We start from the raw sequence: 25,358 nt of genomic DNA on the forward strand, positions 1-25,358 counted from the left end.
GCTCTGGCCGTCCTGTCTACGCCTGGGGTTGAGCTCCTGCTCCCCCTCTCTACTGCCCTCCCCTCCCCAGGCTGCCTCGTGGCCAGCCAGGCTTTCCTGGGGGCCCAGGTGCTCCACCGGACCTACAGGTGTCCCTGGGCAGGACAGATGTAATGGGATTTTAATTCTCTTCAAACAGAGGGGAGAAGGCCCCCAAGAGCCCTCATTAGATAAAGCAGCCTCTCCCACCCGTGGGCAGCACCCCTCTCCTTCCCGGCCTGGTCTCGCCTAGCTGTCCTGCTGAGGCTGCTCCCTCTGCCTGGCTCCTTTCCTGTCCCGGCTCCTGGGTCCAACCCGCCCCCAGTGTGAGCAGCGACACAGGCACAGGAGAGGAGTGCTGGGCTCCGAGGACAGCCACTTTGTCTAGCAGCGCGAGCTTCCCCGGCTGCCACCGGATGGCCACCCTCTGGGGCTTCAAAGGTACAGCTTCATGCGGTTTTTACATTTCACAGATTTCCTAGTGCAGGTGTCTCAGGCTCATATCTCTGAAATCCACATCTCACATCGCTATAGTCAGGGGCACTGGGCTGTCATTATCTTTGCCGTGGCAGGTCCATCCATGGGCCTGGATTATACACGGTGGTTAAAGACTTGGAGCTACAAAGTAGCTAAAATGTGTAACTGAAAAGTAGCAGAAACTATGTTGCCAGTGTGTCATGTTTCCTCCACTTTGTGGGTGGGTTGCTGACTGAAACCCAAGGCCTTTGCTTGGGCAGAAACTGGACTTCTGCCCTAACCTTTTACCAAACTGTCACACCAGGAAGGCTATGGTCTTCTAGGTGGGGGCAGAAAATCCAGTGACATGAGCATGGGCATGGCCACTCCTAAATCTGCCGAAGGCCAGGTGTCCAGGTCCTGGGCCTACTCACCTCTGGGAGATGCAAGATGAAATTGCTCCCCGTGTAGGATGTGTTCCTGATACCTTGTTCTTCTGAAAATGTTATTCTCCTGTTTCCCACGGGGGCCCTCCCCTCCCACCCTAAACGCACCCCGAGCCTGCTGCTGGCACCAGTGGCCATGACTCCCCAGCTGTCAGTTGTTAGAAACAGGGCCCTGGGCCCTTCCTCATTTCACTCTCGACCCTTAAAACTATTCCTGTTCTCAAGAAGATGGCTTGCCTTAGTAACCAGCCACATTTAAACACTTACGTCCGCTAGTGACCTCATAGACTGTTAAGGAACTAATGTGATTTTCATTCCAAGCTTTGGTGTTCGCTTGTTGTGCCTTTTCCTTCCTGCATTTTTCAAACCATGATTCAGTGAAATCAATTTAGTGGACTGCACAGCAGTTTTTAAAAATGAGAAAGAGCCCTGGCCGATGTGGCTCAGTTGGTTTGGCATCTTCCTGTGCACCCAAAGGTTGCCAGTTCGATTTTTAGTCAGGGCACATGCCTGGATTGTGAGCTCGATCCCTGGTAGGGGGTGTGCAGGAGGCAGCCGATCGATGCTTCACTCTCACATCAATGTTTCTCACTCCCTTCCTCTCTCTTTAAAAATAAAAATTTTAAAAAATCTTAAAAAAATAATAAAATGAAAAAATAAGGTTGCACAGCACGTTGCAAGGGGAAGGACTCTTTGGAGGTATGTTCTTTTATATACTTATGTGTCCAGGTGGGTGTGCACCCTGGGCCACCCTGTGAAATGTGCCACTGAGGGTTGAAGTTAAAAAACATCACTGAAGTAAAGAATGCCCAGATTCTGCACATGCAGGCTGGTGCTTCCAGCAGCAAACCAAATCTCAGTCCTGAGTCCGGCAGCACTCCTGGTCTGAGCTGTGCCACACTGGGCACTCCACACTGAAGGCCACCTCTCGGATGGTCAGTCACTGGACTCCAGCTGCTCCAGGTCTCCTATCAGGCCTCTCCCTTGGTTTTCATTTGCACGCCCCCCCCCACACACACACTCTTCTCTTAGGCTCGGGGTGTTTCCAGGCTCTGCTGTTTCTATCATCCATCTGCCACGTCCCCCGCGTGCGTCACTGCCTTTCACTCAGGGACAGCCACGTCCCAGCACATGGCCCCAAGGCACCCCAAACCTTGGAGCTCATCTGGCAGGCACTGGCCCAGCTGCCTCCTGGGTGACTGTTCCCAGACAGAAATGTCAAGCCCCCCCCCCCTTCCTCACCCCACATCCTTCCGCCAGCAAGGGCTCTCAATTTTACCTCCAAATCCCTGTCTGTGTTGCCACTGTCCCCTTCCGGACGGCTGGCTGTCATGGCCTCCTCCTGTCCACAGGGCAGCCAGAAAACCTTCCTAAAATTTAAATGTGGTCATTTCGTTCCCCAAGCCTCACCCGGCCCCAGAGGCCCAGGGCCTTTGCTCAAGGCTGAGCCCCGCCTGTTCTTCCTCCCCTCCCTGAAGGACTTGGGTCCATACCTGCCCTCCAGGGACGGCCTAGGTTCTCCCTTCACTTAGGGCTCTTCAGGAAGGAAGAGCCCACCTAAGCCCCATACCTCTGTGGGTGCTGGGAGTGCCGCGGAACGACACAGGCCCGTCCCGTGCAACACACAGTACTGTCAGGCAGGGGCGTGTGCACACACACACAGAGGCAGTACTGTCAGCACACACATGCACACACCACACACACCCGTGTGCACACACAGCACACACATACACTCACACACACACAGTACTGTCAACATGCACATGCACACACCACACACATGCACACACCACACACATGCACACACATGCGTGTACACACAGCACACACCACACACTACTGTCAACACACATGCACATGCCACACACACATGCGTGCACACTCAGCACACACACTGTCAATACACATGCACACACCACACACATGCACACACATACAGCACACATACATACACTCACCACACACATTACTGTCAACACACACACATGCACACAGCACACACACATGCACACACATACAGCACACACACATACACTCACCACACACATTACTGTCAACACACACACATGCACACAGCACACACACATGCACACACATACAGCACACACACATACACTCACCACACACACTACTGTCAACACACACATGCATACACCACACACACATGCACACACATGCGTGCACACACAGCACACACACCATACACTACTGTCAACACACATGCACACACCACACACACACATGCGTGCACACTCAGCACACACACTGTCAATACACATGCACACACCACACACACACACACACACACACACACACACACACACACACACACACACACACACACACACACACACACACACACACACACACACACACACACACACACACACACACACACACACACACACACACCCAGTACTGAGTCTCAGGCACCAGAGCGCCCCAGGGGTGGGGCGGGGCTCTGGGCGGGGCGGGGCCTCTGGGCCTGTTTGCCCGGGAAGGGCTGGCTGGGGGAACGCGACGCTCGGGTCGCACGTTTCCCGCCGGGCCCGGCTCGCAGAGCGCCGCGGAGGGCGGGACTTCCGGCGCGGGCGGCGGCGGGCGGCGCGGATGCTGGCGGCGCGGCACGTCGTGTGCGCCCTGTCCGGCGGCGTGGACAGCGCCGTGGCCGCGCTGCTGCTGCGGCGCCGAGGTGAGGCGGCGCCGGCCCGGGCTCCGCCGTCCCGGGGGCCCGCTCGCGCCCCGCGTGGCCGCGCCCCTCGCCCTCCGCCGGGTCCCGAGGGGGAGGCCGCCGCTCCGGCGTCCGACCCGGGGCCGCGGGCGTCTCGCCGGGTCCCGGGCCCCGCGCGGGCCGCGGGGACGAGCGCCCGCCCCTGACCCCGGGGCCGCCCCGAGCAGCTCGTCCTTGACCGCGGGCGCCGGAAGCCGCCGGCCTGTGCCCGCTTCCCCGGGGGAGGGGCCCGGCGCCCGTGCAGAGGCTGGGCCTGGGGGAGCCGAGCCCTGCGCCGAGCCCTGCGCCGGGACCCTCCCCGCGAGGCTGCGGTACCGTCGTGGGGGCCGCGCCCCGGGAGCCGGGGGGACGCCGGCGGCTGCGCGCGAGTCGGCGCAACCTGCCCCGGGGGGGGGCGTCCCGGGAGGCGCCGAGCGGAGTGGCGAGCGCGGGTCACCGGGGGAGGGCGGGGGCCCCGGGCCGCGTGGGAGGAACGCGGAGGGCGGGCCGGGACCTGCTGGGGGCCGTCGGGGGCCGTGGGTCGCGTCGCGTGGGCGGCGCCGAGCCCTCCTCCCGGGCGGGGGCGCGCGGGCCCGGCCCTGGGAGAGCAGCGCCCCCTCCCGGCCGCCGCGGGGCAGCCGCGCGTCCCGCCCTCCCGGGGAAGCCGGACGCCGCGCGGACAGGGCCCCGGGCTTCCCCGGCCTCCGGGAGGGGCCTGTCCCGTCCCGTGCCCCCGGAAAGCAAAGGGCCCACCCGGTCCCGAGGTCCCGCCCTGGAGGGTGAGCCTGTGCCCGTGGAAGCGGGTCACGTCCCCGTGAGAAAAGTGATCAGGCGGACGAGGCTGTAGAAGAGAGGATTTAAAAATACATATTATCTTTGTTGTTGGAAGTGTTACAGTGCCCCCCTATTTCCCCCACGGACCCTCCTCCCCGCGCCCGGTGGGGCCGCCACCGCACTGTCGGTGCCCCTGGTTTGCCGCATGCGCCCTGCCCTGCCCAGTGGGTCCCAAGGCCCGCGTGGGGCTGTGGGCTTGTCCCACAAGCGTGTAAAGCTCCTGTGTGGGCACCGCTTAGCGCAGGGAACACGGGGTGCACAAGACAGCACCTGCCCTTTGTAGGGGGGACCCGGGACCTGCTGGAGCCCCCGTGGAGGCAGGTGCTGGGGCCCCACTATCCGCTGGGATGGGGGTCTGGCCAACTCCGCCTTTTAGTTTAGGCAAAGCCTTGAGCCTCAGTTCCTTGGAGGGCCATCTTCCCCCTTTACAGTCAGAGCCGCCGGTGGCGGTCACGAGGCGGTCCGAGGCTGAAGCCGCTCCGGCCAGTGTTTGCTTAGGTGGTTTGTCACAACAGGGAAGGGCCGGCGCTGGGTCATAAAATAGCCAGAATTTCAGTTGTCGTGATGACTGAGGGTTTAGAGCCTAAATCTTAGATGGTAACTGGAAGTAACTTTGGAAATGAGTTCACTGTCCTGGTAACTGAAAGGTGGTTTTTGTTTGCTTTGAAGAGTTGTGTTGAGTTTCTGCCCTTCACGCCTTCAGCGCGTTTGCTCTCTCTCCAGGTGCCAGGCACTGTGCCGACGCAGGGTAGGGTCATGTAGGTGGAACGGTCCCGTCTTGCTCATACAGTTTCGGTGCAGCAGCGAGTGCTGTGAGGACTAGGCGTGCTGAGAAGGGGAGGGGAGGGAACACCGGGGCACGCGGGGCACACGGGGCGGCTGGCACTGAGGTGTGAGTCAGCTCTGGAGGCAGCGCGGGGACTGCCAGGCACAGCAGCGCATGGGCTCGGGGCTCAGAAGCTGCTTGCCCTTCACTCGAGGCTCATTCGGTACATTCTCTCTAAGTTGTCCTTCCCTCCCCAGGTTACCAGGTGACAGGGGTGTTTATGAAGAACTGGGACTCGCTGGACGAACATGGAGTGTGCACTGCTGACAAGGACTGCGAGGATGCGTACAGAGTGTGCCAGATCTTAGATATTCCCTTCCACCAGGTGTCCTACGTGAAGGAGTACTGGAACAATGTGTTCAGGTGAGAGCGGGGCACAGCTGTGAAGGTCTCCCCTTGCCTGGGCCCTTGCCCAGGGAAAGGTCACCTCGTCAGCCAGACTGTCGTGCAGCCAGTGCCCTTGGACAGGGGCTCCAAAGACCATGCTGGGAGGCCTCAGCACCCTTGGGAGCTCTGTGGGAGGCTGGGCTGGATCCCACAGCACCCCTAGATCTAATTCCCATTATTGCCACCAGCCAGAGGTCTCTTTAATCCCTCGTGAACCTTGAGATGTTTCTGCTGCTAAATTAGTATGGGAGCTAAAGCTGGGGGTCTCCCCTGGAAGGTGCCACCAGGTGAATGTCCAGACCCATGTAGGTCAGTGCTTAGAGGGTTCTGAGAACGAGTTAGTGACCCATTCCCCGTTGCCTTTTGAAAACAAAAAACACACACACTTTAAAAATCTAGTATAATCCTAACAGTTATTAGATGCTTACTCTGTACCGCACTGTGCTGTGTTTGGGAACAAAAAGATGTATAAACCTTGGGCCGTCCCGTAGGGGTATTCGGTCTAGGTGGGAGGAAGACGTCATCTTCAGAAGAGGAAGTGGTGGTGAGTGGCAGGTGGGAAATACCAGAGAGTCTGTTAAAAAGCTGCATGTTTAGAGGAGGCAGGGCTGTGTCACCTGCCCCTAGAATAGCAGAGGGGTAGAGGAGGCGTCCTGAGTGGGCAGCATGAGCAGTGGTGGCTGTTGAAAACCATGGCAGGCCTTGCTGCTACAGAGAAAGGACACTCAGAGCTGGAGTGGGGTGGGCCTTGGTGGCCGATGAAGGCGTCCGAGGGGCCCTGATGTGAACAGAGTGGGTTATGCTTTAGGGTCAGAAAACCCTTGGGTTCAGTTAGGGTTTGGTCCTGGCTCTGCCCCTTGCTGTATGAACCAGGCGAGTTATGTGATTTTTTAAAGCCTCAGTTTCCTTACCCTTTAAATGGGGACAATGCCTAATAAGGTTATGGTGGGACTTAAATGAGATTATAAGCTCATAGCACAGGGTCTGGTGTGTTACTAAGCAGTATGTGTAGCTTTCATTTTCAGTATTAAAAAGACAAACCTGGCAGCCAGGTGTAGGATGAGTTACGGAGAAGGCTGCAGGCAGAGCAGCTGAGGAAATGCCACTGCTGGGGATTTGGGACAAGTGGGAGTGTGGATGGGAGGTGAGGTGAGGACAGATCCACCAGGCAGCAGATGTCAGGCTGGTAAATAGACCCGGACCAGGTCTGTGATGTGGCCCTGGGACTTGCATGTCAACAAGGGCTTCAGGTGATTCTGACGGCAGGTCCTTCGGGTCTTTCTTTGGAAAACGGTGTGATGGGGCTTGGTTCCTGAGCATAGCGGGAAAGAGATGGAGAGCTGGAGTCAGTGACAGTCGAGATCTTGTCTGGGTGGGCTGGGAAAGCTGCTCTGAGGGATCCCTTGAGCACTGCATGGTTGAGATGATAGCAAGAAACCCAGGTACTTTTAAACTTCACCCTGCATTGCTAGGTGTTAAAGGTATGTGAGAAAATGTGGATTTTTGAGGGCTAACCCCCCTCTGACTAAGGCCGGACAGGTAGAATGACCCGTTCTGAGTCCTGGGCAGGTTCTGAGCTGGCGTTGGTGTAGAGCCCAGGTTTCAGGCCAGCGTCCCAGTGTGCCCTTGTCACCGTCCCTGCACTGAGCCTCGGTGCAGGGAGAAGCATTAGCGCATTTAGCTTGTCTGCGTGCTGCCTGGGAGCTTGCCCAGCTCTGACGGCTGCCCACTCTCGTCCCTGCTGCCTGTGGGTGTGGGTGTAGTTACACTCGGTGACCACGCTGTGCCAGACGCTCACAGCTCTGATAGCACTCGGCTCAGGAATTTGTGACTTCTGTTCAAGACTCACCTGGCCTTCGCAGCTGGAGTCCAGGTGTTCTTTCCAGTGCTGTCCCCCTCACGGAGTGCAGGCCGGGTCTCCTCACTGGACAGGCAGACCAGGCTCCACGGCGTTGCCAGTGCCACCTGACAGGCCTCCACTGTGCTGTCGAGGGGTGGGTGCAGTGTGTGCATCATAAATGGCTAAATGTCAGCCTCTTCAGCATCACCCAGTGCTTGTTACGCAGAAGTTTGGGGCATTCAGAGAGCAAAACTTGGATCCTGCTTGAGTAGTTTACAGTTTAGTGACAGCTTCTAACAGTTAAAGAGAGGTCAGAGTGTGATGACATCACCTGTTGAAAATAGGGAGCAATGCAAGTCTCATGCACTTCTGAGGGGTGGGAGGCAGTGGTAGGAACAGGTGGGCGTAACCTGCGAGAGCCAGGCAGGTTACGTGCAGTCTTCATCGGTCTGCAGACCGTGACCCTCTCAGTCAGCATTGTTTTTGAACCCTTGTTTATCAGTGGAGAGCTTTAGTTTAGATGAAAAAATGATCCCATCTACCAAAAATATCGAATTTTAAATTCCTGGAGCAGGCACCAGAACATTCCTGACGTGCGTACTCAGACAGTGAACTCTCACCCAGCCAGCCTGTGGGGCAGAAACCCGCCAGCTGGGGTGCTTAGCCTGTGGTAAGCCCCAGGGGATACTGGTCCTCGGGAGTGCATGTGTCACGTTAGAAAAGTGGCCTGGGCTCCCAGGCTGAGACGTGGGCTGGCTGGTGGAGCCCCGCGTGGTCACCCTGCTCCGACTCCCAGGCCTCCTGGGGAGGAGGCAGAGGAGCGGGCTGTGCGGAGGAAGCACGGGCTCCCACGCTGCTCTGAGCCTGCTGAGCCGGGCCACAGGCAGGGCTGCCGTTCTCCCCAGGTGTGTCACTTATCATAGAGGCAGGTGGAAACCAGCCGGCTTTGAACAAATGTTTGATGAAAGTGCTGAAAGTGGCCATGGACCAAAGCTCTCCTGTTTTGTAAAAAATTACAGTCTTTTGTTCTGTTTTCAGTCTTCACCTGAGGATACTTTCCCATTGACTTTTCAGGGAGAGCAGAAGGGAGGGAGGAGGGAGAGAGAGAGAAGCATCCACTAGTAGCCTCCCGAATGCACCAGGGATGGAACCTGCAACCGAGGTACATGCCCTTGACCGGAATCGAACCCCAGACCCTTCAGTCCGCAGGCCAGTGCTCTAACCACGGAGCCTAACTGGCCAGGGTGAAGAATCCTAGTTTTGGAACGACAGGGAGAAAGCAGCCAGTTTATCTGATGTAGTTTTGAGGACGCTTCAGTGAAAAGAGCCTCTCTTGTTCCAGTGATTTTCTGAATGAATACGAGAAGGGGAGGACTCCCAACCCTGACATCATCTGCAACAAGCACATCAAGTTCAGCTGTTTTTTCCACTATGCTATAGACAATCTTGGTAAGTAATTTGGATTTTCTTCATTTGCTTTTTAAAAGGTGGAAACAGTTTATTCTTACATTATTATCAATTATTGTAGTATTTATTATTATAACCTACTTTCGCCCACCCCTGTACATATATATTAAAGAAAACTTAAAACCACAGAACAGCAGAGCCCTGGCCAGTTTGGCTCCGTGGTTAGAGCGTCGGCCCGCAGACTGAAGGGTCCGGGGCTGGATTCTGGCCAAGGGCACGGACCTCAGTTGCAGGCTTGATTTCCAGCCCTGGTCGGTACACATGTGGGAGGCAACCAGTCAAGGTCTCTCTCACATAATGTTTCTCTCGCTCTCCCTCCTTCCCACTCTCTAAAAAGCAATGGAAAAAATATCTTCGGGTGGGGATTAAAAAACTTACCAAGAAAAACACCCAGAAAAAGCACAGAGCAGCAGAAGTGGGGGGAAGTATCGTCTCTAGTTTCACTTCCTAGAATCAAAGGAATAGACTTCAGGATGTTTTTCTTCATCTTTTTCTGAACATTTAGAAACTGGGATTGCAGGATCCTGCACCTTTTTCCTGTCCACATTTTCCCACGTCAGTAGCATTTCTTTGTAAGTGGCGCTGTCACTATTGCAATAGCATTTTAACTTCATATTCTCCTGGTGTTACACATTTTGGTTGGTTTCAAATTTTCCTTAGTATAAGAAACACTGAAACGACTTTTATGTACTTAAATCTTTGTGTACACATCTGACTGTCTCCTTAGGTTAGAACGAGGAGTGGATAGGTAGTAACTTTTGAAAGACCCTTAAAGATGCAGTAAAACCCGTAGCAACGTTGTATCACTTCAGAAGGCCGTGTGTGTAACAGAGTTAAGGTGCCCTCCTCCCTGGGGCGTCTGTGTTTGGGGGGTCCCTCCAGGGGGAGATGGGCGTCTGCTCCTGTGAGCAGCCTTGGCTGGGGCTGGCCGGGCAGTGAGCGCAGGTTGAAAGTCTGATCCTTGTGCTTTTAAACCCCCAGGGGCGGACGCGGTGGCCACGGGCCACTACGCAAGGACGTCGCTGGAGGATGAGGAGGTCTTTCAGCAGAAGCACGTCAGGAGGCCGCAGGGGCTTTTCAGAGACCGATTTGAAGTCAGAAATGGTGAGTAACGGTGCGCAGGTCAGTGCTTCATTGTCCGTGAGCGAGCAGAAGGTGTCGACGTGGCAGCAGGTCATTGCTGGAGCGTCCCTGCCGGACCCCAGTGTGTTCCAGACGAGCTTGCTGGCCTTTGAAAACGAGCATTCACCAGGAGGGTCATTTCCCCAGGGGCCTGTGGCTGGTCTCTGGGCATCAGGAGAAGTCCCGGTCGGGCTGGGCACGGGCTTGTGGACGTCGGACCGTAATTTATAACCTGTTCTAGACTCCGTGTGCAGGTGTGTGCAGGTTCCCCAGTGTTTGAGGAGATTCTTGACAACATAACTGGATGTTACAGGCCCTGGGACTCACCACCACGCTTTCAAGGGCTTGGGCATACATGTGCCCAGTGTGACCTGACACTCACTGTGCAGGCCCGGTGGCCAGGCTTGGAGCTGTGTTTACAGACTAGCTGATCAGAGGGGCAGGGTTGTACTTTCCTGGGAAACCATCAGAGCCAAACAGTGAGCGGGGGAGCTGCTGGCCTGTCCTGAGGCTTGTCTGTGTGCAGAAGAGCACACATCATGTTCACGTGAAAGACAAACGGCTCAGAGCCACGTTTCTGCCAGCAATGTCCATGCTGTGGGGTCGCAGAGGGCTAGCGCTTCTCCACATGGCCAGCCTGCCCCACATCACGTGCTCCTGTCCCTGCCCAGGGCTTCATATGCTCACGTTTCACTGCCCTCTTCTTAGCAGTGTCAGGATGGCCACCTCGTCCCACTTCACAGATGAGGAAACTGAGGCTTGGATGAACTTGTTTGACCTGGGAGCCTCTGGTGGCAGAGCTGGATCTCAGCCCAGTTCACCCAGCTGCACATCTGTGCTTTCTGCTGTACTGGGCTCTGCTGAGCTCTTTTCTCTGTTTTCAGTGTGTTTTTAGGCACACTAAAGTGATTTGAGAGAGAGGAAGGGAAATGGAGAGAGAGAAATAGAAACATCAATGATGAGAGTCACTGATCGGCTGCCTCCTGCATGCCCCCTGCTGGGGATCGAGCACAAAACCAGACATGAGCCCTGACCGGGAATCGAACCTCGATCCTCTGGGTCATGGGTTGATGCTCAGCCACTGAGCTGTGCCGGTGGGGCAGGTACACTGAAGAGTTTTGTTTTATTCTAACTCAATTGCCCTGGAGACCTGGAATAGGGCCTCCTGACCTGGGCCCCTGGGGAGAGTGCACAGGGGCAGCAGAGAGCCGGGCCCTGGGTTAGTTGGCCCCAACCCAGAGTCCTGGGCCCCAGCCATGTGACCTGGTAGATCTTCCCCCTTACAGGTGGGGTTGGCAACACGGGGCCGAAGGAGGGAAGGTGTGGGAATAGCTCCTGGCACAGCAGGCCCTCGCCAAGCACTGTTTCCTTTCCATGGTATAGGGGTTGCCAGCTTTTTTCTTTAAAGGTAATACATTTTGAGTTTGTTTTAAAATAGCTCAGAACTACGAGACAATGCAAATAGCCCTCGGTGCTCTGAGGCTTTTACACACACTGATTGGTTGAACTGAGTTTGAAACAACACATTTGAACTTTGAAACAACGTATTTGGCACACGATCTGCCTGGTAACTGGTTGACTGGCTGGTCTTCATTTTCCAGCTGGTTTGGTGTTTTGTGCATGAAAAGCGGTGGATAGAAGTTGGGTGACTGGGCTCCGCTTCAGCCCTGCATGCTCTGCCTGCACCATCTGGCCAGTCACATTGGTAATCTGAGCTCAGTTTTCTCGTCTGTAAAGTGGGAGTCATTCTACCCACACAGCTAACATGAGAGTCAGATTCGGGGTCACAGATGGAAAACGTTCACTGCATTGTGAGCATGTCACAGGCTACTCTGAGCATGAGCACAGCGTGTTGAGGCTGCCCTCAGCATAGGTGCGAGAAACAGTGAAAGAAGCCACAAGATTGATATTACATCAGTTGTTTCCATTGACCATTGAACTTCAAGCAGGGAAATTCTGTCGCAGGCCAGGCAGGGCCAAGCTGGCTCAGCAGGAGCCGGCCCCTCTGAACCAGGGTCACGTGGGCGGGATCAGGACTGCGTTTGCGCGTTGCCTGAACCCTAGAAACGGCCCTTCATTGTAAATAGCAGGTGCTAGAGAAACTGCAGAGGAGAGCTGAGAGGTGGCCGCCTGGACTCTAAACACAAGCCTGTCCACCCAGGGAGAAAGTGCGTTTACAGCAGAGCGCTCCCTAGGGGGCTGTCTTTCCCCAGTAGCCGCACCCAGAGGTGAGTCCTTCAGAGCAGCCGAGGCCTCCGCGCACCTGCGATGGTCAGGACGCTCCGCTCAGCCGAGGTTCTGTGCGCTGTCTCCTCCAGTTCACCACATGGGCTGGATTTATTTTAAATCTGTTTTTTCTCCTGGGACATTTCACCTTTGAAAACATTACCATTTAGAGTAGGAACTGGAATAAACATCCTTGTCGTGTAAAACCTATCTTCCCTGTATCCATACACTTCTAACAGCCGATGGGCCGGGAGTGGGATTTCCCTGCACTCACCACAGTGGCTGTCTTCCTCGCCGCCTGCTGTTGAGTTGAGTGTGGCCCAGCCAGACCAGGGCCGTCTGAGGAAAGGGCCTCTACCAGGGCGGAGTGTGACTGCTCATTCCTGCAACGTCTCTTGTTCTTTACTCTTGGCAGCGGTAAAGCTTCTCCAAGCAGCTGACAGCTTTAAAGACCAGACCTTCTTTCTCAGCCAGGTTTCCCAGGAGGCCCTGAGGAGAGCCCTCTTCCCTCTGGGGGGACTAACGAAAGATTTTGTAAAGAAAATAGCTGCTGAGAATAGACTTCATCATGTGCTTCAGAAAAAGGAGGTAGGCCTGGGGCGTGTGCTCTTGTCTGCAGTGCCCGGCACAAGGAGAAGCCTTCCCACCTCCCACTCCCGCTCCCGCTCTCCCGGAGGCTCATGGGCAGTGGCTGGAGGTGTGAGCAGCTTTAGTTTTTTGTGAGCATCTGGTCTGACGGTCTGCGAGCAGGGCTGGGCCGTGCTCGGTGTGGAGGGTGTGCCTGCTTAGCTGGCAAGATCCAGGGTCAGGGACCATAACAAACCTGAGAAGCTGACACCCTGCAGGCCCCACCTTGTCTGTCTGTGGCTGGGCCTGTTGGCTGGGTGCTGGTGGGCCTGGAAGTGTGAGGCTCCCGGCAGGAGGGGAGGCCCACAGAGGGCAGGGGGCGAGGGGGTGTTGGCCCGTCCTGCAGTCCATCCCCTCACGGCCGCCTGCCTTCCTTTCAGAGCATGGGCATCTGCTTTGTGGGTAAAAGGAACTTCGAGAGCTTCATTCTCCAGGTGAGTGCTCTCTGATGTGGGGGGCCGTGTCTGCCCTGGGCCAGGACCGTAGTAACACTGCGTTTGTTTTCCAGTACTTAGAGCCACGGCCTGGGAAATTCATCTCTATAGAAGACAGCAGAGTCTTGGGGACACACAAAGGTGAGGCACCACCCTGGCTGCTTGTCCAAACTCCCGGAGCCATGGGTGCATGGCAGGTGCCCTGTCCCGTCCATGTCAGCCTGAGAGTCAGAGCCGATGGCAGGGAGCAGGTGTGGACGGTAGGGTGTGGTGGCAGCTTTGATGTGGGATTTCTGCATTTCAAGGTGTGGTCTCCGCACTGCAGCTGGTAACAAGGATGCCGCCTGGTTGAGAAAGGCTTTGCTCTCTAGTCAGGGTGATATCTGTAAATAGAATTGTGCCCTCACCCTGCAGAGAAAGCACCAGACAGGAGTCAGGAGCCTCGTGCTTGGGATAGTATGAAGAGCTGGTGTCAGGGGTCCAGAGGGTGGCAGGGTGCTGCTCACTCACTGGCAGACATGGAGGTTAGGGCACTGTGAGCCTTCCCAGTACTGCCGGGAGGACAGGGGCAGGGCGAGTCAGTGCAGGGTTCACAGCCCAGGAGGTAGATGGGGGGCGGGGGGGGGGGGCGGTGAGGGGTAATTGGTGCCCTTTGGGGCCTGATGACCAGAAGAGTCTTGACCAACAAGCGTCTGGCAGTGGGAAGGACTGGGGCTGCTGCTCAGACAGGGACAGTCTTTGGAGACCCCCCACCTCAGTTTGGGCAGGTGGTTTCCCCTGGGGAGTGGACAGATGTCACAGCTCCTGGACAGCCAAACCTTTCTGAGGCGGGAGGGGGTGACTACCTTGCTGGGGACAGAACTGTGGATACCCCCCTCCCCCATCAACCGGTTCTGGCTCTGGAGGTGGCGCGTCTGTGGTTGGCTCTGCTGAAGTGGGCACCGTGGTTCCTGCAGTGATCTGTGCCTGTGTGTGGATTCCCAGGAGGGATGGGGGGGCTGGCTATCTGGTCTTGTGATGCTTGTGGGGCTTGCTCAGAGGTAGTCAGAAGGGATTGGGCGCAGGCACCAGGGGCAGCCCTGATGCCCCGCCCTGATGCGGTTAGTGCATGGGTAGGGACACGTGTAAGCCATAGCCAAATCAGGGGCTCAGCAAGAAGGGGCTCATGGCTTCCAACAGGGCAGCCCACCTGAAGGAGTTGTCCCCGCTCCTTGTCGTCAGGTGGTCAGCAGCTGCTCCTTGTGGGGTGCGAGGTACCCAAGCCCAGGTGAGGGATGGGTGAGCTTGGTTTAGTCAGGGCTGATGCTGGTGGTTAGAGAACCCTGGCCTCTCCGGGCAGTGCCTTGGTCCACAGAGCCCCCTCACTGCCCCCCACCGTCCCATCACGGGCGTGCTGGTTGAGACGGGACTGATGCCCACCTCACTGAGAACTTTTCCGCAGGTTGGTTCCTGTACACGTTAGGCCAGAGAGCCAAGATAGGCGGCCTGCGCGAGCCCTGGTTCGTGGTTGAGAAGGACAGCGCCACGGGTGATGTGTTTGTGGTGAGTGGGCTGCACAGAGCCCAGTGTGTGTGAGACCACGCGGGGCTGCCAAGTCCTTTGGGCAGCAGTGCTGACGGGCACCCGTCTCCCCTGCACCCTCCCGGGACTGGCCCGGGCACCAGGGGATGCTGTTTAAGGTACTTTGTAGGTCTTACTATGTGCTGGTCCCTGTTACCGTGTTGGTCCCATAAGTAGGTCCTATTCCAGAGCTTGCAGGAGGACAAGACTCCAAGACAAGTCAGTGGGCGAAGGTCCTGTTCAGAGGTGGTGGCTGCACACAGATCCCAGCAGTTGCTGTGGAGTGATGGCAGCAGGGAGCCAGGACTGAGCCAGGTTGTGACCCTGGCCCCTTCCCCAGGCCCTAGTGCTGGGAAGATGAGCTGGTGTCACCTTGCCCATCACAAAGCCAGGAGACCTTCCTCACAGGCAGACCAGCCACCCTCGCCTGCCAGTTCTGGGACATCTCCCTCTACGAAGGGCTGGGGGCAGAGAAGCTGGGACAGCGATTCCAGTTACTCGCGAACTAAAGTGATTTTAGTGTAAAATTAGTGGTCTTCTTTGCTTTGGGAAAAAACAGGAGGGTCCCTGCAAAGGTCTCCCTGCCTACTTAGAGCCCGAGCCCCAGGACTTAGCGCTCCGGGGCCTGCCTCAGAGGGGCGGCTGCTAGATCCTCAGAGGCCAGGGGCGCCTGAGGGTCAGGGACAGGGTCCTTAGGCGCAGACCCCTCAGCCGGTCCGGGACCCAGCACCATCTGTCCGTCCTTCCTGAGCCACTGGGCTTTGCTGGGATTCCTGCAGTGGCCTTTCTGAGACCAGCCAGACACGAAGCAGGTCATGCCCCTGGCGCTGGCCCAGGCAGGCTGTGGTGGGCAGAGTGAGACGTGAACTTGGAGGAGTGCTGGTCAGGCCATGGGGTCGGATCGCAGGCACCTCTGCTCGCAAAGTGTGACCGTGACCTGTACCTGTACCTCTTCTGCAAAATGGGGTCAGAAGGCCCCTGAGAGAATCACACATTTCCCATCAGGCACCCCATTGTCAGTGCGTGTTTGCTGCTAGGATTGTTAATGAGGGACAGTGAGTGGCTGTGGGGCAAGGGGTCTGCTCTGCTAAGGGCCCCAGGGCATCACCATCTTTGTGTTCACTCTGCAGGCCCCCCGGACGGACCACCCCGCCCTGTACAGGGACCTGCTGCGGACCAACCGTGTGCACTGGATCGCAGAGGAGCCGCCGGCGGCCCTGGTCCGGGACAAGATGATGGAGTGCCACTTCCGGTTCCGCCACCAGATGGCGCTAGGTAACTGAGTGGGTGGGCTCTGCCCAGAGAGGCCAGGTTTAGGGGTGGCCTTCGAGGTTAGGCCTGGGGCAGCAGTCCCCCAGTGTTCAGATTATATGCCATATTCAAACCCCCTTTCCCCTGCCCATGAGGGAGACAGGCCGGGGGGTGCAGAGGCTCAGCTGACCTTTATTGTGGGTACAGGGAGGGTCCTGGGAAGGCAGTGCTGGGCTGGGGTCCAGGTGTGTGTGTGTCCCATGGCCTGGGGCTGACCACACAGGCTAGGCCAGTGTCCCTCCAAGGCCATCTCTTCCCCCCAGTGCCCTGCGTGCTGACGCTTAATCAAGATGGCACCGTGTGGGTGACGGCCGTGAAGGCGGTGCGGGCCCTCGCCCCAGGGCAGGTGAGTGAGGCAGCCAAGCCCGTGCTGTGCTCCAGGGGGAGGCAGGACTCCCATTTTGTGGCCCAGTGGGCCCTGGTGTGGAGATGGGTTCTAGCACGGGCTTGGCTGCCCCAGATGGCGCCCGTGGGCTGGTCGCCGGTGGGCTTCTGCTGGAAGGACAACACTGTACTTCCCACCAGAGCACCTGGTCACAGGTCAGGGGCAGTGAGGGTGGGAGCTGTGGCCAGCCCACCTGCGCCTGACACTCCTCTCCCCACCACGGCGACTGTGCCAGCATAGTCTCTTCTTGGCCAGTGGGACAGCCCAGCTGCGCTGCCCGGCCTGCCTGTGGTCTGGGCGCAGGGCAAGGACAAATCTGGGGGAGGCCGAGCACTGTTCCTCCTCTGGCTCCCCACCCCAGCCCAGCAGCCTCAGCAAGGCTCCTGGCTGCTCTGCAAGCTCCCCAGTGTGAGTCCCACTGGTGACACAGGTCCCATTGGTGACTCAGGCCTCTCCCTCCAGTTCGCCGTGTTCTACAAGGGTGGTGAGTGCCTGGGCAGCGGGAAGATCCTGCGCTTGGGGCCGTCTGCCTACACGCTGCAGAGGGGCAAGAGCACATCCAGAGCGGCCACCGAAGGCTCCAGCGACAGCCCAGGCTCAGGTCCCACGCTCTGAGCGCCAGGAGCGGATGCGGAGGAGCAGGGCAGGGAGTGGGGTGGCCAGGGCAGTTCTGCTGCTGGAACCCAGGAGCCTGGCTGACCTGCTGCTCAAGAAGAGGCCAGAAGGACTTGCTGACCAGTGGGTCTGTCCCAAGTGCCCCGTTTATACTGCCCCGTGGAGGGGCTGCAGGGATGGCATTGAATAAATTTTGTCCTGCACATGGATTCTCACAGCAGCCTCTGTGAGCACAGGGAGGAGGGCAGGACCCCACACAGTGGGACTTACCTCGGGTCTGCTGGGACGACCACCCTTACTCCTGGCACCATGCCCCCTCCAGCCTGGGGTAAGGGGCTCGCTGGGTGCTGGTCCTCAGGACCCCACAGCTGGCTCAGCATAACCTCATGTTGGGGTGACAGGCTCTGGTTGGGGAGCTTTGAGACCAGGCCACTGAGTGGGGCTGACAGCTAAGTGCCAGCCCATCCCCCAGAGGCTGACAGAAGCTGCCCCACCCCAGGTGGTGCGCTCGCTTCACAGTGGGGCCAGTGTGGGGCCAGGGACTCGGCCTCTACCCCATGAAGTGGGCAAACCCTGCTGGGAGGACAACATGCCTCAGTGGGGACTGAGAAGACCCTGGCCCACCCCAATCCCAAGAGCCCCCATGGGCTCACTCATGTGACAGGGTGGAGCAGAGAGCTGCGGCTGTTGAGGGGCAGGGACGGTGCCCACAGAAGCATCTTCACGCCACCTGACTAGAGGAAGCAGTGCCACCTGCAAGTGGTGAAGCCCCAGCCCTCCGTTCCCCAGCCCCCGCCCTCCACACCACTACCTGGCCCCTCGTACCTGAGGCCTCACCCAGCAGGGTCTCCTGAGGGTGGGGGGGTGGGCAGAGCAGCCTGCCACGCGACTTCTGAGACCATTCCTGTGTTCCACGTGAAGAAACAGCCTGGAGAGGCAGAGGGCTTGGCCAGGGGGCCAGCAGAGGGCATGGCTCAGCTGTCCCCAGCTCTGACAGCCTGCCCGCTCCAACCAGGCTGGACCCCAAGGCCCTGCTCTGCTGGCCAGGGGGCAGACCACAGCTTGGCATCCACTGTCCACAATGTGCTGGGCAGTTGGGATCAGACAGGCTAGCCGTGGCCCCCTGGTCCCTGGGGACCATCCACCAGCATGGAGGCAGGGCTGAAACGCTGCCTTAGTCCCGCCAGCCCAAGGGCAACACAGCCTCCCTGGGCTCAAGTTTCCTCTGGCAGCCCTGGGAATGGAGGCCTGGGCTGTGACCCGTCTCAGGAGCCTCCACGGTGCCCACCAGGCTCTGTGCAAGGCTGATCTTCAGAGTGGCACAGATAGGAGCTGGAAGGAGGGAGGGCTGCCAGGCAAGGGTGGCTGAGGGGAGCTCACCCTTCTAGCCCCCAGACAGCTCTGCGCGTCCTGCCAGCCCGCCAGGCCTCCAGCCTTCCAGGTCAGCCAGAGGAGGAAGGTGGAAGGAGGGGGTTAACGCCTGCCACTGCCCCCAGGTCACCCAGGCCTCACCCGTGGCTGGTGCCCGTGGCAGCCTCTCAGCCGGCAGTGCCACCTGCTCTGCGCTGGGCACCGCAGACCTCACCCTAGCCCCCAAGGCGTCTGGGCAGTGCTCAGGGAGAGATTTAGCAGCTGCTGTCCACCAGGGGGCGCCGTGGTGCCAGGAGCGTGGCGGGGACTCGGCCTCTGCCCTGCCCGGCCCAAGCGCCCGGGGCCCTCAGACTCCAGGGCTCTACCCACGGAAGACCCTGGGCAGGCCGGAGGGGACGGGACCCACAGCAGGACGGAGCTCCCGGCCCTTTCCCGCGGGGCCCCAGCTCTCAGGCTGCCACTCCCCACGGCTGCTGGCAGAAGGCGGAGGAAAGGGAGACATCCCGGTCCAGGGCTGCTGGAGGAGGGTGCCGCCCCCGCTCCCGCCCCTTGCAGGGTCTTCTCAGAGACAGGTCCTAGGGCTGCGCCCCTCCCTGGGCCCCAGTCAGGCCAGGCCCCTCAGCCCGGCTCCTGCCCAGGTGTGTGCGGGGAGGGCGGGCCGCAGCTGTGCCAGGTGAGGCAGCAGACGCTCCCACGGCCCGGGCGGGAGGTGTGGTTATTTCTGTGGCCTGGATGGTGCTCAGGGTTAGCGTTTGTGTTTGTACAGCATTGGGGAGGGGACTTGTTTTTGTCTGGATCCCTCCGGGTCCCAGAGCGGCCCCACCTGAGGCTGGTGTGCGCTACGTCCACGGAAGACACCCCCAGCTGCCGACCAGGCCTGCTCCCTCTGCCGGGGCCCCCGGCTGGGTCCTGGATCCCAGGAAGTGTGGCTTTAGGGGTGAGACAGACCTATTTGCTCGTGGTCACCACTGGGCACTCTAACAAGTGAGCATTAGCAGGTGGGTGGGGAGGAAGCAAAACTCAACCACCTTTGGGAGGTGAGTGGTTTGTGGGTGGTTTTCCTTTTTTCCCTCCCAGATCTGCCTCAAGGGTGGCCCCAATCTCTGGAGCTATGTGGCTAGCAGCAGGGCTAGGCCTCCGAGAGACGCCCAGAAAGGGGGGCGCTGTAGGCCCAAGAGTGGGGGATCCCGTTTTTTTCTCTCTTTGTTCCCACTAATTTTCCCTGAGTAGGGCCCCAGCTGGGTAGGACTGCGAGACAGAGCAGGTGGCTGGAACCCTGGGGGAGACCCATCGTTTTGGACAGAGGGACCAAGAAGAGGGGCCCCAGGAGTGAGAGCATGTGAGGAAAACCCCAGAGAGGAGAGAGCTGGAGAGGGGAACCCTCATTTTCCGTGTACACCAACGCAGGTGCTGGCTCACCCAATAGGTGGGGGCAGAGCAAAGGCTCTGAGAGCAGAACCATTGACATAAACTACCACCCACTTCCCAGACCAAGTGGCAAACACAAAGGGCAGACCCAGGGCAGCAGAGCAGAGGCCCACGGCCCTGGACACTGAGCCAACGCTGGAACCACGGCTCGCAGGAGCCGAGACAGAACTTGTCTGAACCCAACTGGTGGCTTCCTACTGAAACAGGCAAAAAATGACTGTTTTTAACAGGACAGAGTCTCAGACATTCAAAATATCCATCAAGGAATCACTCTGAAATCAGTGAGGGTACAAAGAGCCAGGGACATGCCCAGAGAAAAGACAACAAACAGGTTTCAGCCCAGGATGACCAGGTGTTTAGAATCAGGTGTTAAAGCAGCCGTTACCACCATGCCCCACAGAGTACAGCAAACACTCTAGAAATGCGCGGGGAACTGGAAGTCCACAGCAGGGAGAGAGTGATAAGAGGAGCTGAGTGGAGATTTTAGGGCTTAAAACCACAATATCTGAAATAAAATTCTCTGGATGGACTCAACAGAATGGAGACGACAGAGGAAAGAGTTCGTGAACTTGTAGATCCATTACTAGAACCAGTCGAATCTGAAGAACAGAACATAACGAAATTAGACCAATGGAGCCTCAGAGACAACACCCGAGTCCCAGAGGGCAGGAGAGAGAGAAAGTGGGGAAAGTACAATGCCGGCTGAAACTTTCCCCAATTGGGTGAAAGACATAAATTTAAAGATTGCAGGAAACCCCAGGAGGAGCGTAAACAAAGTTCCAGCCCAGCTCCTGTTCCCCAACGCCTGTCACCAGCACCCCCTACCACATGGTCCTGTCCACGGCTGCCTTAGAAACGGAGGACGTGGGGGAGGGGAAACCAGCACAGCAGGAGTACAAACAAAAAAATCTTAATTTATTGTAGACTCTTTTCTCATCTGAGTTGCAATTCCAGTGTTCTGAACATTAATAAATATACATTTGCTTAAAAAAACAACAAAACCTCCAGTGTCTAATCTCTGCCATAAAGTCTTAAGTCACAAAAATAGGTTTACATTTTTCCTGTTTTTGAAAAAATGACAACTGTTTTTTTGGTAACGGTGCTGATCAAATTAAAAACTACACCTCAAGGGGCACAACCCAGTTGCAGGACAGTAAGCAGTCATCTGACTCAAAAATATTGAAACCTTTCTTTACTTAGAACGCGACCCGACGGCGGTAAACACAGAAGGTCCTGCCGTTTTGCATTTTCAGAAGGCCACTCACCCGCTAAGGCACATTTATAATTCATTCGGGCTCCAGGGCTCGGATCTCATTTCATTTCTGTATCCCGAGGTCCTAGACCAGCGTCAGACACGGGTTTCCCCTCACGCGGTCAGTAGCAATGCTCACATTTTATCAGAAGGATACAGGGTGGAAACCTTTGCACTGTACTTAGATTTTCATCCCAATTTATGGTTTCTCATATTTGGGAGCAGCTGTGCTGATAATTTATTTGGGCACCTGATTTGAAGAACAAAGAAAACACTGAAATAAAACGTGTCTGAGTAAGCCTGGGCCTCGTTCCACAACCCCTCTGGCCACGCTGTGCCAACTGCCCACAATGGGACAGTTGCAGCCGGCCCTTGGTGTGAGTTTCCAAAAAACAGCTTGGTAACCATTGAGAGGGTGGCTGTGGCTTTGTCCCTCTGCACAATTGGCCATTTGAAGCAAAATGAAGTAATTGGTTAGACCCTGGGGGTGGGACCCCAGCCCGCCCCGAGATCCTCGGAGTCTGAAAGAGCTAGAAAATTGGCAGGAAGGAGTGTGACATCCTGGGAGACCTCATACCTCCGTCTCAGTCGGGAAGGAGCGAACATTAAAATACCACAGAGACCGGGAGCAGGGGGACGACAGAGTCCCCCACCTGCAGAGCCAGGCCCTGGGAAGGGGGCCAGGGAAGGGGGCCAGGGAAGGCCCAGCGTGGAAATCTCGGCCGTGTGACACCTGCTTTCCACAGTGACCTCAGCAGGGCTCCCCGAGTCCTGCCCAGTCTCGGATCGCCCCGGCTCGGACCTACAACTGTCGAGGCAGATGGGAGCTGAGGGCCACCTCCTGAAACGCAGACGTGCTGTGGATTCGGCTGCGTGAGAAACGCCCGAGGCTCCTCGCTCAGCGGTGGAAGCCGCAGGGGCAGCTCTGTCTACGGCTTAGCTCCAGCTTCTCTCCCAACACACTCCTGCCTCTGCTGCGCGGGACGCCAGCTGCGCCCACGCCCGCAGGTTCAAGTGCGACGGTGCCCTCTTCCTTACGTAAAAACAGCAAGAGATGGATGGTTCCGTGGTCTCCCAGCATCAACGGTACAGATGCGAAACCGAGCCAGGTCTTCCCTTCCAGTTCCGCACGACGTATGAAGTATCGACGCCTGTCCCACGGGGGAGGCCTCTGCTCTAAGACCAGGTGCCTTTGCAAAGGGCCGTCCTGCTGCTGCCCCAGGGCCTGGACCACAGGGGGACACCCACACGGCGGCCGTCCTCGGTCCTCAGGCTCTGCCCGGCGTCCCCACGCCTGGCGAGCCGGGCCTGGCGGTTCCCTCCAGCTGGTGCTGGGTGCTGTCCCAGTGAGGCCAGCGCACGGTTTTGGCTCTGTTCGCAGTCTGAGGAAACAGTTGTGCCGGGCCGGGAGTCCACGCCTCCTCGTGTCCCTGTGGCCTTTGGCACTTGTCACGGGGTCGGATGGGCCTCGGGCCCCCTGGCAGCCCAGGGCTTCAGGTCTGGACTGTGGTCATGCCAGTCACGGGGCTGCCACTTGAGGGGCCCAGGGCCTGCTTCACTGGAAAGGGGGTGGCCCCTCGGGCTCCCAGGTCCCAGGGCGCCGAGACGCAGCACAGAAGCCTGGGTGGAGGTGATGGCCGTTCTCACGGTTTCCTGATGGTTCAAATTGATGTTTCGTTACTGCCTCTGTGCGTGGGGAGAAGCCGCCAGGCAGGCGGGGGGTCAAGAGCTGGGCCCGGTCCTAGGTCAGGAGGGGCAGAACCTCCCACGCAGGACAAGGGACACCCGGGGCTACGAGGAGCGCAAGCTTGGTGTGGACACAGCTACCCTGGAGGGAGGCGGGAGAGGGGGCCGGCCTCCCTGCGTCCCTGACAGCCGGGGCCACCCGGAGGCCCAGGCCCAGGGAGTGTCCTCCACACAGCCGCCGAGGTTACCACCCCGCTCACTCCTTAGGCTTTGGAAAGGCCTTTCTGGAAGACCCAGCTCCCACCTGCTGCCCGCTGGGAGGTCTGCAGGAGGGAGGACCACGGGGACAGGTCAGCAGGCGTCTGCGGCCAGTCCCCTGCCCCTGAACCTCAGTCTCCTGACCACAGACGGGTAGGAATGACCCCGGGCAAGGGGACGACGCTGGCCACCTGCTCGGCCCAGCACGGCTGCCAGCCCTAGGACGTCAGGGCCCGACGGGACTTCAGGGCCCCCCCTAACTGGACCCCACGGGCCCGAGTGTCCGCAGGCCCCGGCCCCTCCGCGCCCGGGCCCGACCACGCCCCGGACGGCGCGCCACTCACTCGGACCCGGCGCCGGGGGCCTGGGCGCTGCCCGCGCGCACGTTCATGGCCGCCCCGTTCAGGCGCTCGCGCCCCGGCTCCCCGCGCGGGCTCTTGCCGGGGACGGCGCCGTCGGGGCCGCGGCCCCCGTCGCTGGAGCCCAGGGAGGACGAGCGCGAGGACGCGGGGCTCTGCCCGCACTCGGCCAGCTTCTCCCGCAGCCGGCCCCGCAGCGTCTTCTCCGACAGCGGCGGCGGGTAGGCGACTCTGTTCTTCAAGATGCCTGGGGGGGGGGGTCAGCCTCACCCGCTGGCCCGCGGGCCGGGCACCCTGCGCCGCTCGGGCGCCCTCGGGTCTCCGCCCAGGTGGTGGGACTCGGGGTCACCTCTGCCCGCCAGACGCCTGCCCCGCGCCCAGGCCCCGCCCCTGCCCCGCCCGACAGGCCCCGCCCCTGCCCCGCCCAGCAGGCCCCGCCCCCGGACAGGCCCCGCCCCTGTCCCGCCCAGCATGCCCCCGCACTTGACAAACCACGCCCCTGTACCCCGCCCAGCACGGTCCCGCCCCCTCTGACAGGCCCCACCCCTTCCCCAGCTAGCATGGCCCCGCCCCACCTTACAGGCCCCGCCCCACCTTACAGGCCCCGCCCCCTCTGACAGGCCCCACCCCTTCCCCAGCTAGCATGGCCCCGCCCCACCTTACAGGCCCCGCCCCACCTTACAATCCCCGCCCCCTCTGACAGGCCCCGCCCTGTGCCCTGTCTAGCATGGCCCCGCCCCCACCTGACAGGCCCCGCCCCCACCTAGCATGGCCCCGCCCCTCCCTCCCCCAGGCCCAGGGGCTCTCCCTGGCAGCAGGGCCCTCGCCACCCACACGCACCTTTTCTCTGCTCGGGGGCCTGGGCGGGGGGCGCGCCCGCGGGCCTGGGCGGGGCCCCGGCCTCCCCGTCGGGGAGGCGCTCCCGGCAGTGGTTGCCCTGCTGGTCCAGGTGCAGCTCCACGCTGACCTTGGTCTCCACCCTCAGGTGCGGCTTCTCGCTGGGCTCCTCGCTGTCGCTCCCGGCCAGGCTCTCCTCTGGCCAGCCCGGAGGGACGTGGTTGGCTACAGCGTCTGCTGGGCAAGAGGGCGGCGGTCAGCAGGCGGGGAGACCCCCACCCCTGAAAAGCTCTGGACTGTCCCTCCACTGGGGAGTGTGCATCCTGAGTGGTCCGGACGCTCCACGCCCTCCAGGCGGGGAAACCAAGGCTCAGACAGGGAAGGTCCTGACGGGGTCCCAGGCTGCAATCCTCCCACCGCATCCCCAACACCTGGGGGCCTCTGCTGGCTACCCCCCCAGCAGGTGGGGTCAGCTTTGTGGGGTCCTTGCAGTGAGAGAGCCCTAAGACTTCCCTGCCTGTGCTCTGTGGGTGGTGAGGAGGGGCCTCTTCCCTGCCAGGGCCTCCCTCTGGCCTCGGGGCTACCCAGTCTGTGTCCTGGGGACAGGCCTGGCCTGCTGCGCTGCTCCCTCACCTTTGGGGGTGCTGTGGACAGGGCCATGGGCCGGGTCCCACTTGTCCTCGGCCTCTGCCCTGTCATCCTCACTGTCCGACGAGTGTGAGGAGGCGTAAGAGCTGCTCTGCTCATCCAGGGACAGCTCGCTGTCCGAGTCCGAGTCCTGGCCTGCAGGTGACAGGAGGGCTGGGGCTCAGGGCGGGAATGGGCTCCCTGCCGAGGCAGAGGGGGACCACTGATGGCCATCGGGTCCCTGCTGACCATGGCTGTGACTCAGCCTCAGACCCC

General features: G+C 59.2%; 2 protein-coding genes across 6 annotated transcripts in view; one reads left to right on the top strand and one right to left on the bottom strand.

Annotated features, from left to right (window-relative positions):
* Positions 1–3,484: 3,484 nt before the first annotated feature.
* Positions 3,485–17,473, top strand: TRMU (tRNA mitochondrial 2-thiouridylase). 3 transcript variants are annotated; one of them, XM_081127111.1, is made up of 12 exons: positions 3,485–3,612; positions 5,488–5,653; positions 8,860–8,966; positions 9,966–10,088; positions 12,748–12,920; positions 13,340–13,393; positions 13,468–13,534; positions 14,835–14,935; positions 16,084–16,228; positions 16,528–16,610; positions 17,112–17,213; positions 17,313–17,473. In XM_081127111.1, exons 1-12 carry the CDS (start codon positions 3,531–3,533, stop codon positions 17,346–17,348), a joined length of 1,239 nt encoding a protein of 412 aa, XP_080983237.1. In that variant the 5' UTR covers positions 3,485–3,530; the 3' UTR covers positions 17,349–17,473. The 3 variants fall into 3 exon arrangements, with proteins under 3 accessions (XP_080983237.1, XP_080983236.1, XP_080983238.1); XM_081127110.1 differs by having other exon boundaries at positions 17,112–17,473; XM_081127112.1 differs by lacking the exons at positions 16,528–16,610; positions 17,313–17,473 and having other exon boundaries at positions 3,488–3,612; positions 17,112–17,230.
* A 3,992-nt stretch (positions 17,474–21,465) lies between these two features.
* Positions 21,466–25,358, bottom strand: part of CELSR1 (cadherin EGF LAG seven-pass G-type receptor 1) — a 106,586-nt gene continuing 102,693 nt past the window's right edge. For 2 of the 3 annotated variants that reach the window (XM_081127642.1, XM_081127640.1), the window contains 4 exons: positions 25,089–25,238; positions 24,459–24,689; positions 23,604–23,865; positions 21,466–23,001 (listed from right to left, as the gene is read on the bottom strand). In XM_081127642.1, coding sequence (XP_080983768.1) covers positions 22,977–23,001; positions 23,604–23,865; positions 24,459–24,689; positions 25,089–25,238 — 668 coding nt within the window. In that variant the 3' untranslated portion in view covers positions 21,466–22,976. The remainder of the gene's footprint in view (positions 23,002–23,603; positions 23,866–24,458; positions 24,690–25,088; positions 25,239–25,358) is intronic. The other variant, XM_081127641.1, reaches the window with a different exon arrangement.

Source organism: Miniopterus schreibersii (genome assembly GCF_964146895.1).
Source record: "Miniopterus schreibersii genome assembly, chromosome: 2".
Classification (NCBI taxonomy): domain Eukaryota; kingdom Metazoa; phylum Chordata; class Mammalia; order Chiroptera; family Miniopteridae; genus Miniopterus; species Miniopterus schreibersii.

Bases quoted from the DNA above. Each gene is read 5' to 3' on its own strand.
- TRMU (XM_081127110.1), top strand. From the start codon at position 3,531: ATGCTGGCGGCGCGGCACGTCGTGTGCGCCCTGTCCGGCGGCGTGGAC. The intron at 10,089-12,747 runs GTGAGTAACGGT...TACTCTTGGCAG, and splicing joins CCGATTTGAAGTCAGAAATG to CGGTAAAGCTTCTCCAAGCA. The intron at 16,229-16,527 runs GTAACTGAGTGG...TCTTCCCCCCAG, and splicing joins CCGCCACCAGATGGCGCTAG to TGCCCTGCGTGCTGACGCTT.